General features: G+C 42.0%; 1 protein-coding gene across 5 annotated transcripts in view; it reads right to left on the reverse strand.

Annotated features, from left to right (window-relative positions):
- Positions 1 to 15,330, reverse strand: part of FARP2 (FERM, ARH/RhoGEF and pleckstrin domain protein 2) — a 242,518-nt gene that overhangs the window by 98,744 nt on the left and 128,444 nt on the right. For all 5 annotated transcript variants that reach the window (XM_024214386.2, XM_024214384.3, XM_024214385.3 and 2 more), the window contains exon 8: positions 2,597 to 2,744. In XM_024214386.2, the coding sequence (XP_024070154.2) occupies positions 2,597 to 2,744 (148 nt within the window). The remainder of the gene's footprint in view (positions 1 to 2,596; positions 2,745 to 15,330) is intronic.

Genomic DNA, 15,330 nt, shown 5'->3' on the forward strand with positions numbered 1-15,330 from the left:
GCATCGCCCAGAGACTGCTGTCCCATCTCCACCCTGGAGCAGTAGCATCAACACTTCTTGTTCTGGTGAATGGCGAACAAGTCTATGGATGGTGTTCCCCATCGTGTGAACAGGTTGTACAGTACTGATGAGTGCATCTCCCACTCATTATTTTGTGGGAATTTGCAACTGAGGTTGTCCACTATCGAGTTCTGCGTGCCCGGGAGGTAAGCCACGGGATAATGTGATGTTGTGAGAGATGCACGAGTTCTATAGTCTCACAGCCTCCATGCATATGGAGGGCGACCTGGCCCCCGGCGACGCTTGATGTAATACATGCAGGCTATGTTGTCTGTTAGGATCTTTGCATGTGATCCTGCGATCAGCAGAAGAAAATAGGCGCAGGCATTCCTGACCGCTCAGTTTGAGGAGATTGAAGTGTAGAGACATCTCCGTATGTGACCATTTGCCTTGTGTCATTAGGCCATTTAAATGTGCTCCCCACCCTATGAGTGGTGAGTTGGTGGTAAGAAAGAATGATGGTGACACGTATGAGAAGGGGATCCTTTTGCACACATTGGTTGGGTCCTTCCACCAGTTTAAGGAATTTTTGAGCCTGGTGGGTAGTGACAGGTTTGTCCAGCCTGTCCCTGTTTGGTCTGTAAACTGAACTAAACCATAATTGGAGGCATCACATGTGGAATTTGGCGTGTGGTATCACCACAATGCCTGCTGCCATGTGTCCAAAGAGTTGGAGGCAGAGTCAGGGCAGTATCTGTGGACTGTACTGAATGGTGTTTAGGAGTGAAGCCAGGGATAGGAACCTATGCTGAGGTAGGAGGACTTTTGCCTGTATGGCGCTGTGACAGGGTGTGCATACCCCGCACTAGGAGAGAAAGGTTTAATCCCACACTATGGGCGGAGGAAGTCCCGCCCCTCGGACCGTGCTGAGCATGCGCCAACTGCTGTGCTACTATAAAGATGAGCAGCTCAGCTCAGCTCAGTCTGGGCTAGTCACTGAGGAGGAATCACGACTGGTGGAGGCTCCAGGCCAGGAGTCGCTACAGCCTCTAACTGCGAGAGCCAGAGATCCCAGGAACTACACCAGAGACGTGCTACCTACACCCGATTGGCAGGAGTCAGAATTCCAGGGAGCTACCCACACCAGGGAACCCGGAGACCCCACAATACACAGCTTCAGGAAACACAGTAGGAAGTGGCCCAAGGAGGCGGAATGAGTGGTATCTCCCACCCATGTAAGGTCAGTGTGTTGCGGTAGGATCCCCGCTGACTGGGTGGTGAACACACTCACCACTGACAGGGCCCTGGGCTGGGACCTGGTGGAGTTGGGTGGGCTGGGATCCCTCTAGCCCAGTCGCCACCCACCCCAGATCTGGCCATGGATGGTTGCGTCAGTTGTGGAAAGTGGTCTCGCGGCGCCTCAATCTGCCTGTCAAAAGGGGTATTTATATGCAGGTGGTTGGGACAAGGTTTGCAGACCAGACAGTTTGTGCTTCAGGAATTTCCCTTTCTTTCTCTGTGGTTCTTAATGGTGCTGAGGTTAATATTGAGCCACATATGGTCTGTGTTGAGACTGGGGACTAAAACACCTCTTTTACCCCAGTGTACAGATTCCCAGCAACCTCAGGGTAGCCCTGGAATCCTTCAGGGTATGAAGGGAGGCATTGGTCTTTTTGGCAAAGAGCTTCGTACCCTCAAAAGGAAGATTTTCCACTATGGACTGCACCTCTTTCGGGAATCCTGATAAGTGGAGCCATGATGCTCGTTGCATCACCATCGCTGTGGAGATGGACCTACCTGCCGTGTTGGTGGCATCGAGGGCCGATTGTAGTGATGTTTTTGCTACTAACTGTCCCTCTTCTATGATGGCTTTAAAGTATTGCCGATGTCCCTTGGCCAGTTTGTCAATAAAGTCGTTAAGTTTGTAAATGGTTAGCCCGCACACTCTGTCTAGCCAGTGGTGCAGCATGAAGAGAGACAATGCATGTGTGGGCCCAACGGACACAGCTACCAAAGTTCTCTAATCAGCAGCACAGGGACGAAGACTCACCTACAGTGGAGCACCCATAGGGCCATATGAGCAAATGCTGAAGGAACTGGGTATGTTTAATTTGGAAAAAGAGGAGATTAAGGGGGGACATGATAGCGGTCTTCAAATACTTGAAAAGCTGCCATAATAAAAGATGGAGAAAGGTGGTTCTCTCTTGCCACAGAGGGCAGCACAAGAGGCAATGGGTTCAAACTACAGTATAGCAGATTTAGATTAAATCTCAGAGAAAACTTCCTAACTGTAAGAACAGTTGAACAATGGAACAGACTGCCAAGGGAAGTTGTAGAAGCTCCTTCACTGGAAGTTTTCAAAAGGAGGCTGGATAGCCATCTGTCTTGGATGGTTTAGCAATAACAAATTCTGCATCTTGGCAGAAGGTTAGACAGGATGACCCTTGTGGTCCCTTCTGACCCTATGATTCTGTGATATAAGGTCAGCTATTAAAAAAAGTCAGAAGAGATTTGTAGATTAAAGTGACTGACAGTTACTTAAGGAATTATAATCAAAAGGAAGATGTACGTATCTGGTATTATTTCTCCAACCTACCTGGAATACTAGTACGCCCATGTGTGAAACAGCCAGGCTAATTTTCGACCCCTCACGGTCAGATGCAAGGTGAAATCGAACGCCATACATCTCCAGTTTCCGAGCAATTTCAAGCACCTGGAAATCTGACTCAGCAGGAGTTTGGCCCCTCCAATAAGGAATAGAAGCATAAAAATAGAGAATATTAAAAACAACCTGATTTTATAATACTTTCAAAGGGTCCAAAGTAATTAATCTATATGTCCAGAACTAAGCAATAATTTTCTGCCTAATTTACAGACAATTTCACTCCATGAAAGTATTACTGCTACCTTTGTAATTTGACTAACAAAATATATCTGGGGGAAACCGATACAGAGAAGCAAATGAAAACTGGTATGAAGGTTATCTGATTCAAAACCCAGGAGGTCAACAGATCACTGTCCAAACAGGAATCCTGTTCAGTTTGATTTCTTGCTTAGGAATACATCGATATATCCAGAAAACAAGGGGGAAATTGAGAATATTGCATAACAGCATGACAGAAACATAGCAAACGTTGCAACAATACAGGACAATCTAAAATGGGATTATAAAATCAGATTAGAATTATCCAGATAACATTGTATGAAATTAAGTATACAGTACATTCGAAGCATATGCACTTCATTTAAATAAAAAAAATCTAGGAAAACCTAATATAATCAGGCCCTATGCATTCTATGATTCTATGGTCATAGAATTTACCCACTGCCACAGAACTGTAATCCAAAACCCTAGGTCTCTTTTTTAAAAATATCACATTTATACCCCTTACAGTTGCTTAGATAATGGTGAAAAACAATGGAGTTTGCAAACTTTTTGAGTTTGCAGAGAGCCTGAAATAATAGTTCAGAGAGGTGTGACTTGCCACCAGACTTCAAGATGCTGCAGTCACAGAATTCAGCACATTTTTTGCCATGGCATTGCCTCCCATCTTCCTGCACTGCCAAAACATGCCTGCACCTTCTCGTTTTCCATCTTTCCCCACCGGAGGAGTCAGCTGGATTTCAGCGTACCCTTCCATAGAGCACAGCAGCAGGGCCTCAGGAAAACAAGTCAAATCTAGCTTGTTGCCAGGGAGTGGGTGGAACCTGAAGTGTAGACTGTCCACCTGAGCTTGCCAGGATGACCACCACAATAGATAGACAATACCCCGGGAGCAGAGAAGATGAGATACTGAAGTTGGCTTCAAGCTCCCCATTTCCATGATACATACTGAGGTAAGGAGCTATTGAGCAAGGCCACCTGGACAACATTTTAACTGCTGAGACCCATAGATGTGGACTGCCCAGAAAACAGTGAACAGGATCTTCAAGAGTAACCTTTGCTAAAAATAATGACCGCCAAATTTACATCAAATTAGTGTTTTCAACTGTAAATCATAGTTTGAGAGTTTGAGGGTGACAACCCTCATGGAGATAGGAATTAAGGATATTTCACAAAGCCAGAATAAAAAGAACATTGCCATGGAATTTAGGAGTTCTTGCCACACAATTTAGTCCCACAGTGCTGCAGAATACACAAGGGTCTGATTATAATAGGAGTTTGGTGTAACTGTCTGACAAAGGCAACCTCAAAATTTAGAGGTTCGGCAACATAACACTATACCAAAAGATCCCACAATGATTACTATAGCACTATTTCTGATCAAGTGCTGTTTTTGCCATCTACATTAGTGCACTGCATACAAGAAAGGCAACAAATGGAATTTTTCATACAACAGTTTAATGGAAGGAAACTGGATGATGGAGGAAGGGTAGCGAGCTGGGAAAAATAAAGGAACTCAGCGATTTTTGCTTAGAACTGACTAGCCCCAACACAGGCTGTATTTATGTATGCCATGTTAAAACATGCTTTTAGAAAAAAATTTACCCAGGGAACAGCTCTCCCCCCATAATAGATATTCAATTAGTTAGAATAGACTATATGCTATTTAGGGTATGTTCTGTCTATTTTTGTATACTATCCTGTACCAAGTGTAACATGAGCATTAAATAAATGAATAATATTTTCCTGCAATACCCTTTCCTTCTTCTAGCCTTTTTTTTTTTAGATGCCTACTCCTAACAGTTTATAGAGTTACCATTAAGACCAGACATCTTTGTTCTATTTCTAAAAAGTAATGTTTTTCTGTTGAACATGTTCAGATGAATTATTAATAATTAAAGTAGAATTTATGGAAATAGGGACCTCTTAACTGCATGCATGGACCATCTTTAAAATTAATACCGGTACAACCACAGAACACATTCAGAATGCAATCCTTTTAAATATGAAAAAGTACTGCAGGAATCATGATTCTCTGACTCTTGCAAGTGGTTACATACTGGAAAATCATTGTGCCACACAGGTTCTGGGTGAGTACAAGGTGGTTAAAACATTCAGTATGGTTTCTACTGCTTTATTCTGTAAGAACAGCGAGTACTTGTGGCACCTGTTTGCGAACAGGGGCTGCTAACAGGGAGTTTCGCAAGGGAGTTCTCCAGGTGAAGGAGGAGCAATACAGCACCCTTTTGGGGTAAGTGACTGTCTGCAGTGTGTGTTTGTTTGTGTTTGGGGGTTACTTGCTGTGTGCTGAGCTTGTGTTTGGCAGTCTGTTTGTTTGTTTGGTTGTTTGAAGGACCGTGTGCTGTGGCTGACAGTTGGAAGCTGTGAGCTTCAAAGGAAGGTTTGAAACCAGGAAGCCTCTGGTAATTGGCTGAGCCTTACTCAGTGGGCGGGGCATTCATACAGGCCAGGGCTTTATAAAGCAGCGCACAAGCGACCAGGGAGCGTTTGCGACCAGGGGCTGCTAACAGGGAGTTTCGCAAGGGAGTTTGGAAGGGGAGTGGGAAGGGGCGAGGGTCCCTTGCCGGTTCTATCTGTTTTCCCTTTATTCCCCTTAAAACTTTAAACTTCTTGCTTAAACAACCCTTTCAGCGGACAGGGGGCTGCAGACGGGAGTTTGACAGAGGGAGGCTTACGATGGTTAGGAAGACCCGCAACACCTGTGCCAGCACTGCTTCTGTCTCCTCCACCTGCGCCTGTAGCCAGACAGAGCGCCTGAGCATGGATGCTTCTACCCAGATCCTGGTGTGGTTTTGCAGAGACTGTAACTTGCAATTTCCACTTACTGATATCCAGGCTGAGGGGACCATCCAATGTGAAAGGTGCCTGCTGGTGGAATCTCTCAGGCAGCAGGTGGGAGAGCTACAGGAGGAGGTGGCTAGGTTGAGAAGCATCCGAATCCACGAGCAATTCCTGGACAGTGTCCATGTGGAGACAGCTGAGGTAGCTGTCCCAGGACACAGGACTGCTGATACACCACTGGTGGAGGAGGAGATGGCTCAGGGTGGACACTGGCAGCTGGTTACTTCTGGCAGCAGGCAGTGCTCCACCCCTGCTCCGAACCCTCCCGCTGTGGTAATAGGTAACCGTTATGCTCTTCTTGATACAGGAAAGAAGGCATCACCCCCTACAGTAAAGGAGGAGAAGCCTCGTACCCCTAAGGCTGGGAGGTCTGCTGCCACCACTGCGAATAGGAAACGTAGGGTAGTGGTGGTCGGAGACTCTCTGCTGAGGGGGACGGAGGCGCCCATCTGTCGCCCTGACATTTCATCTCGGGAGGTATGCTGCCTGCCGGGAGCCCGTATCCGAGACGTTACGGAGGCATTGTCGAGGATTATCCAGCCCTCTGACTACTACCCCATGCTACTCATCCATGTGGGCACAAATGATACTGCGCGGTGTGACACTGAGCGGATCAAGAGTGACTACAGGGCTCTGGGAGTACGGGTGAAGGAGTTTGGAGCGCAGGTGGTATTCTCTTCGATTCTTCCTGTCAAAGGTAGGGGCCCGGGCAGAGACAGATGCATCATGGAGGTGAATGCCTGGCTGCGAAGATGGTGTCGCCAGGAGGGCTTTGGGTTCCTAGACCACGGGATGCTATTTGAGGAAGGACTGCTAGGCAGAGATGGTGTTCACCTTTCGAGGAGGGGAAAGACCCTATTTGGACACAGACTGGCTAACCTAGTGAGGAGGGCTTTAAACTAGGTTCGACGGGGACAGGTGAGCAAAGCCCGCAGGTAAGTGGGGAACATGGAGACCTGGGAGATGGGTCGGAGACGAGAGGGAGTGTGGGCTATATTGGCAGAGAGAAAGGAGGGTCAGGACAAAACCGGGAGGAAAGATCAAACCAGTATCTTAGATGCCTATATACAAATGCGAGAAGTATGGGTAATAAGCAGGAAGAACTGGAAGTGCTAATAAATAAATACAACTATGACATTGTTGGCATCACTGAAACTTGGTGGGATAATACACATGATTGGAATGTTGGTGTGGATGGATACAGTTTGCTCAGGAAGGATAGACAGGGGAAAAAGGGAGGAGGTGTTGCCTTATATATTAAAAATGTACACACTTGGACTGAGGTAGAGATGGACATAGGAGACGGAAGTGTTGAGAGTCTCTGGGTTAGGCTAAAAGGGGTAAAAAACAAGGGTGATGTCATGCTAGGAGTCTACTACAGGCCACCTAACCAGGTGGAAGAGGTGGATGAGGCTTTTTTTAAGCAACTAACAAAATCATCCAAAGCCCAAGATTTGGTGGTGATGGGGGACTTCAACTATCCGGATATATGTTGGGAAAATAACACAGCGGGGCACAGACTATCCAACAAATTCTTGGACTGCATTGCAGACAACTTTTTATTTCAGAAGGTTGAAAAAGCTACTAGGGGTGAAGCTGTTCTAGACTTGATTTTAACAAATAGGGAGGAACTCGTTGAGAATTTGAAAGTAGAAGGCAGCTTGGGTGAAAGTGATCATGAAATCATAGAGTTTGCAATTCTAAGGAAGGGTAGAAGGGAGAACAGCAAAATAGAGACAATGGATTTCAGGAAGGCGGATTTTGTTAAGCTCAGAGAGCTGATAGGTAAGGTCCCATGGGAATCAAGACTGAGGGGAAAAACAACTGAGGAGAGCTGGCAGTTTTTCAAAGGGACACTATTAAGGGCCCAAAAGCAAGCTATTCCGCTGGTTAGGAAAGATAGAAAATGTGGCAAAAGACCACCTTGGCTTAACCACGAGATCTTGCATGATCTAAAAAATAAAAAGGAGTCATATAAAAAATGGAAACTAGGACAGATTACAAAGGATGAATATAGGCAAACAACACAGGAATGCAGGGGCAAGATTAGAAAGGCAAAGGCACAAAATGAGCTCAAACTAGCTAAGGGAATAAAGGGGAACAAGAAGACTTTTTATCAATACATTAGAAGCAAGAGGAAGACCAAAGACAGGGTAGGCCCACTGCTTAGTGAAGAGGGAGAAACAGTAACAGGAAACTTGGAAATGGCAGAGATGCTTAATGACTTCTTTGTTTTGGTCTTCACCGAGAAGTCTGAAGGAATGCCTATCCTAGTGAATGCTAATGGGAAGGGGGTAGGTTTAGCAGATAAAATAAAAAAAGAACAAGTTAAAAATCACTTAGAAAAGTTAGATGCCTGCAAGTCACCAGGGCCTGATGAAATGCATCCTAGAATACTCAAGGAGCTAATAGAGGAGGTATCTGAGCCTCTAGCTATTATCTTTGGAAAATCATGGGAGACGGGAGAGATTCCAGAAGACTGGAAAAGGGCAAATATAGTGCCCATCTATAAAAAGGGAAATAAAAACAACCCAGGAAACTACAGACCAGTTAGTTTAACTTCTGTGCCAGGGAAGATAATGGAGCAAGTAATTAAGGAAATCATCTGCAAACACTTGGAAGGTGGTAAGGTGATAGGGAACAGCCAGCATGGATTTGTAAAGAACAAATCATGTCAAACCAATCTGATAGCTTTCTTCGATAGGATAACGAGTCTTGTGGATAAGGGAGAAGCTGTGGATGTGGTATACCTAGACTTTAGTAAGGCATTTGATACGGTCTCGCATGATATTCTTATCGACAAACTAGGCAAATACAATTTAGATGGGGCTACTATAAGGTGGGTGCATAACTGGCTGGATAACCGTACTCAGAGAGTTGTTATTAATGGTTCCCAATCCTGCTGGAAAGGCATAACGAGTGGGGTTCCGCAGGGGTCTGTTTTGGGACCGGCTCTGTTCAATATCTTCATTAACGACTTAGATATTGGTATAGAAAGTACGATTATTAAGTTTGCGGATGATACCAAACTGGGGGGGATTGCAACTGCTTTGGAGGACAGGGTCATAATTCAAAATGATCTGGACAAATTGGAGAAATGGTCTGAGTTAAACAGGATGAAGTTTAACAAAGACAAATGCAAAGTGCTCCACTTAGGAAGAAAAAATCAGTTTCACACATACAGAATGGGAAGAGACTGTCTAGGAAGGAGTACGGCAGAAAGGGATCTAGGGGTTATAGTGGACCACAAGCTAAATATGAGTCAACAGTGTGATGCTGTTGCAAAAAAAGCAAACGTGATTCTGGGATGTATTAACAGGTGTGTTGTGAGCAAGACACAAGAAGTCATTCTTCCGCTCTACTCTGCTCTGGTTAGGCCTCAGCTGGAGTATTGTGTCCAGTTCTGGGCACCGCATTTCAAGAAAGATGTGGAGAAATTGGAAAGGGTCCAGAGAAGAGCAACAAGAATGATTAAAGGTCTTGAGAACATGACCTATGAAGCAAGGCTGAAAGAATTGGGTTTGTTTAGTTTGGAAAAGAGAAGACTGAGAGGGGACATGATAGCAGTTTTCAGGTATCTAAAAGGGTGTCATAAGGAGGAGGGAGAAAACTTGTTCACCTTAGCCTCTGAGGATAGAACAAGAAGCAATGGGCTTAAACTGCAGCAAGGGAGGTCTAGGTTGGACATTAGGAAAAAGTTCCTAACTGTCAGGGTGGTTAAACACTGGAATAAATTGCCTAGGGAGGTTGTGGAATCTCCATCTCTGGAGATATTTAAGAGTAGGTTAGATAAATGTCTATCAGGGATGGTCTAGACAGTATTTGGTCCTGCCATGCGGGCAGGGGACTGGACTCGATGACCTCTCGAGGTCCCTTCCAGTCCTAGAATCTATGAATCTATCTATGAATCTATAACCTTAGAGACTAACAATTTATTTGGGTATAAGCTTTTGTGGGCTAAAACCCACTTCATCAGATCCATGGAGTGGAAAATACAGTAGGAAGATATATATAACAGTACATGAAAAGATAAGAGTTACTTTACCAAGTGGGGGGTCGAGACAATTCAATTAAAGTGGGCTATTATCAACAGGATGAAAAAAATCACTTTTGTAGTGGTAATCAGGGTGGCCCATTTCAAACAGTTGACAAGAAGGTGTGAATAACAGTAGGGGGAAATTAGCATAATAAATTTGTTAGTCTCTAAGGTGCCACTAGTACTCCTCGTTGTTTTTGCTGATATAGACTAACATGGCTACCACTCTGAAACCTGCTTTTATTCTGTATTAACTTTGAAAAAATATTGATCTTCACAACGGCAAAGACAGAAAAGATTTTTTCCCCCAATTACAAAAATTTCAGGGGTTCAAATGGAGTTCAATATTTTCAAAGATGTAGTCTATATTGTGTTTTTCATCAAATTTGAGTATGATGTAGCCAAATAAACTTTATATACAAAGTATAATTACAACAGTATGACTTTTGTGAGCAGATAAGGCCTAAGTTGCATCTCTGTGGGATAAGTAATAAAAGGTTGGAAATATAAATTTTGGCCATAAATTCACACATTACACAACTTCAAGCACAGAGTGTATAACACAACGAGCCAAACTCATTCCTGGTGTAATGCCACAATCTCAGAAAGAGGATGTTAGGGCTTTATGTAAAAAATAAAATTACAGAAATGTAGTACAACATGGTTGCTGGAGAATTTGGAATATGTCCAATAAAACTTCTAGGCACAAATTCAGGTGAGTAACTTGAGTACTATTTTATTACATATAAAAACCGCCAGAGGTTAACTATTCAAATTTATCTAATAAAGTTAAGAGCATAATACCTGTCAGAAAGAATAGAATTTTTAAAAAACTGCCTAAACCTACAATAGAAGGAACTTTCTAAAGTGGGGAATACTAGGAATGAAGCCAAGCAGCTCATACTGCACAGAAAACATTTATAAATGAGAAGCAGTTTCAAAGTAATTATCCTCAGATGTTTGCTGTAGACTAATCTGCACAGACTGGTCTGAAAACAATCTGGTCTAATTTTGTTCATCCATTAAGTAGATAAATCTACTTAGGCTTCCCCAAGTCAATGGATGACAACCTGCCAATTAAAGGTATTTTCCAACAAGAACTGACTTCAGTACAGAAGGTCTCAATGCAAGGTTTCCTTACAGCTGGATCCATATGTAGACAATATTTATTATCACAACATCCATACAGTAATAGGGAAGATCAAACTCTAACCCAGATACTGATAAGTGTCCTCCACTTTATATAGTTTTTTAAACCTACAATTAATTTAGATTTTATGGCTTGAAGAGGCAAAAGCATTGCATATTTAGAAATTGCATTGGTGAGAAAAGTAGAATTTCAGATTCTGCACAAGGATCTATATTCACAACCTATTCCCAAGATACCTCGATGAGGCTGGCTTTAGCACAAGATAACTGTGTTACAAGGGTCAGGTACTGGTGAGCCTGATGACCACTCGAGACCAAGATCACTGTGGCTCTTCTGCTGTCACCTTGTTCTCTTCCCACCCTCCAGCCACAAAACTGATATATTCACTTATTGTGTATTGTTTAAATCCTAAATTGTGAACTCTCTGAGGCAGGAACTGGCCTTGTGTTGTTTGTATAATGCCTAGTACAAGAGAAGTCTAATCCCTATTTGGGGTCTTTAGGTATACTAGAATATAAAGTGGTCAACTTTGGATCTTGCAGAGGTACACATCTACAGAGCTGTACCATTAATAGACTATTTTGGCACTGAGTAAACAGATCTGAAAGATTAAATGTAGAAGCCATATTTTACACACAAAAAATTAATCACTCATTTTAAGAAGCACAATATAAGCTTTAAAATTCTATCACGGTGAAAACATTTATTTTCCTTTTAATATAGAACTGCTGTTGGAATCACTGCTTCGATTTCATGTTGCATTGTATTATTCTACTGGTTTTATCAGCTGGGGTGAACTCATGTATTAATTATTTGTATTACCATAGTACTTAGCAGTCCTAGTCATGGACAATATCACACAATATCAGCCTGAAGAAATTAAGCATTATCCAAGTAGGTGTACACAACATGCTCTGACTTTCACATCCACATACTGAATAGAACCTTGTGGTATATTAAGTTATATAAAGACAAACTGAAATTGCCTATTGGATATACTGCAGAGAAATGTAGTACTCAGAATAGGGCCAGGCAAGTAAAGGCAGAGCAGAAGCTGCAAATGCAGGAGACTTGAAACTGAGAAAGGAAATAATATGTAGCGGTAGAGGAAAGCCAAGAAACCTGGAGACACTCCATCCTGTCAGTAACAGTTCATTCTTCCTTGTCAGACCAGAAGTGTTGCCACCAGAAAAGCTAATTCAAAAGTCAGTGTCACGGAAGAACAAATCACCTCTCATATTGAAACACTAAAAATAAGAGAAGCTGAGAAGGAGGAAAAAGGAGGGGAATAAAAATGAAGGACAAAGGTGAAAAGAGAAATCAAGAGAACAGAAAAGAAGGCTAGTGCTGTGTGCTGCCATAAAGGAGACCAGAGTTCAGTTGTCTATTCAGGTCTCACTCCTTCAAAGGAAAATGATGAGATGTGTGTAAACTGCGGGAAAATGTGGAAACTTCACAAATCAGACTAAAAAGATGAAGGATCCCCAACACCAATGAGATAAGGGAAAGGAAATGGAAGGCTGTCACTCTTATTTTTAGATGTGCAAATGCTTCCAGATTACATCTATTACACAAACATTTTCCAGGAAAGGATGGAGATTTAAAATTTCTAACCAAAATTGCACAAGTAACCTTAATTTTGTCATTTCCTAATTTGACTGTTTCATTTTGCAACATTAACATTCTTTTAAAAGTAGGGACTTTTTTAAAACAAAATTTCTTACATTTTAAAAAAGAAAAATACAGAAAAGAAATTCCATAATATTCATTTATTTGCTATACAGCAGTAGAATGCTTTGCTCTGTGCAATATGTGCAATCAATAATAGCTCAGTGGTTTGAGCATTGGCCTGCTAAACCCAGGGTTGTGAGTTCAGTCCTTGAGGGGCCACTTAGGGATCTGGGGCAAAATCAGTACTTGGTCCTGCTAGTGAAGGCAGGGGGCTGGACTCGATGACCTTTCAAGGTCCCTTCCAGTTCTAGGAGATAGGATAGGAATAAAAAACAAACCATTTTCTCATTCTACATATACCTTTATGTATCATACAGAAGTAGGTAGGACTCCTTAAGAGCCCTGCTTCCTTCAACATACTCCTTCACAAATCATATTCCATAACCATACCTATGAAAACCAAAATTTCACTATTTGTTATCCAAACACATGCAATGAAATCTCGAGACAGTGCTGAATCAGTAGCAGTTTTCAACTTGTACTGCACACACACCATGTGCTGCACCAATGTAATGATAAGGAATGGCATGTTTTATTGTTTAATGTAATCCAGTGTGAATGCGCATATTACATTTTATTAAATCCTTACAATTTGGCTAAATTAAATTTCATTAGCCCAATTTTCATTAACCCAATGAAAGATATATCTACAACCCAGGGACTATATTCCTGCTAAATTCCATCACCTTCGCCCAAGGTGCTAGAGCTCTCCAATAAAAGGCACATTGTTTTCTTACTAGAAGAACTATTTTTAAACTCCTATGCTTTAAAATAGCTCAACCTTATTTGATGAAACTTTCAGAAAATAATTCTGGAAGTGAATCCATCAAATTAAGGCATTTAATTAAAATAGGTTGCACTAATGTCATCCCAACAACTTCTACAATGCAAGTAAGTTTTGTCAGTAGAAATGTCTACAGCAAATTGAAAAACAGAAGTGTGGTGACAGTACAAAATAAACGGAACTTTATATCAAAATAAACAATTGACTACTGTACTGATGTTTCAGGCTGCATTGCAGTCCTACATATAGCTGCTGCCCTCAAAAGCTTTCCAGTTTTAGTTTAGAGCTTGCCTGCACAATTAGTTGCACCAAGCTAGGGTGCAAATCTATCCCACACTAGCCTATCACTGTCCATGTGGACCCTGCTAACATGCACTAACAGTTCATTAATGCACTTTGATCTAGTCCCATTTCAAAGAGGACTAGATCAAAGCACATTAACAAACTATTAATGCAAGTCATCAGGGGTCACACAGACTGTCTGGCTGCAGGCTAATGCAAGGTAGATTCACACCCCACATTGCTGTTGTCATATAGACACGCTCCTAAATAACATATTGATGTTAGATCAGTATCCGCACTAATCCCTGAATTTCCCTGGAATTTCCAAGGAATACCTAATGAAGACTGCAAATACTGAAGTAATGTTTCATTTATATTTTTCATATCAAAATTGTTTAAATGCACATCTGTACAGCTGATAACAGCATCCAAAGTAACAGACACTCAATATGCATGGAATCATCAAATTAGAGATGAGAATGACCTATTAGGTAATCTAATCCATTTCACAACCAGTTTGATCCCTAAAGTCTTTTTTCTCATGCATTAACATATCACCTCTCAAACCTGAATTATAGGGGTTAAAAACAGTGACACAGACTGAATTTTCTTATCAACAAAGGTCATAACAGCCCTGTGCTCAGAAGGTTCAGCAGACCAAGTTCCAACCAAAAAGCATCAGGTAATGTTGTGGTTCTCGGAGTAAAGTTAATTCACTCATGTTGCATGTATATTATATTCTTGATTACTTATTAAACTTTAACATTAAAGTTAGAGAACCACTGGTCTTAATATGTGTTTAAAATTCGATGTGCCATTTTGTAAGAGAACGCTGTTTATGAACCTCCTTTCATGCCCTATGCCCTCATTTCCCACTATTTGCTTCTCAAAGTACTTCATTTTGCAAACACATAGACCACAGGTAAGATGTGCTGAATCAGAGTGTTAAATATATACTTTATTATACAGTATGTGCAATGTGAGTGAGTTATTTCTAGAGAACATTAATTTTTACAGTTCCTGACTATTCTGTATTTATATTAATCTTAAAGTTGTGATAAAAATGTATTTGCAATTGGATGTGCTGTTTACTTCAAAAATACTTTTTTAAAGATCCCATGATATGTAGCACCAGATTTCTGTACTCTGTACTTTCTCAACAGAGGGTCCTGTGGCACCTTTAAGACTAACAGAAGTATTGGAGCATAAGCTTTCGTGGGTGAATGCCCACTTCATCAGACGCAAGTAATGGAAATTTCCAGAGGCAGGTATAAATCAGTATGGAGATAACGAGGTTAGTTCAATCAGGGAGGGTGAGGTGCTCTGCTAGCAGTTGAGGTGTGAACACCAAGGGAGGAGAAACTGCTTCTGTAGTTGGATAGCCATTCACAGTCTTTGTTTAATCCTGATCTGATGGTGTCAAATTTGCAAATGAACTGGAGCTCAGCAGTTTCTCTTTGGAGTCTGGTCCTGAAGTTTTTTTGCTGTAAGATGGCTACCTTTACATCTGCTATTGTGTGGCCAGGGAGGTTGAAGTGTTCTCCAACAGGTTTTTGTATATTGCCATTCCTGATATCTGACTTGTGTCCATTTATCCTCTT

Source organism: Terrapene carolina, unplaced genomic scaffold (genome assembly GCF_002925995.2).
Source record: "Terrapene carolina triunguis isolate 2854851 unplaced genomic scaffold, T_m_triunguis-2.0 Scaffold837, whole genome shotgun sequence".
NCBI classification, from domain to species: domain Eukaryota; kingdom Metazoa; phylum Chordata; order Testudines; family Emydidae; genus Terrapene; species Terrapene triunguis.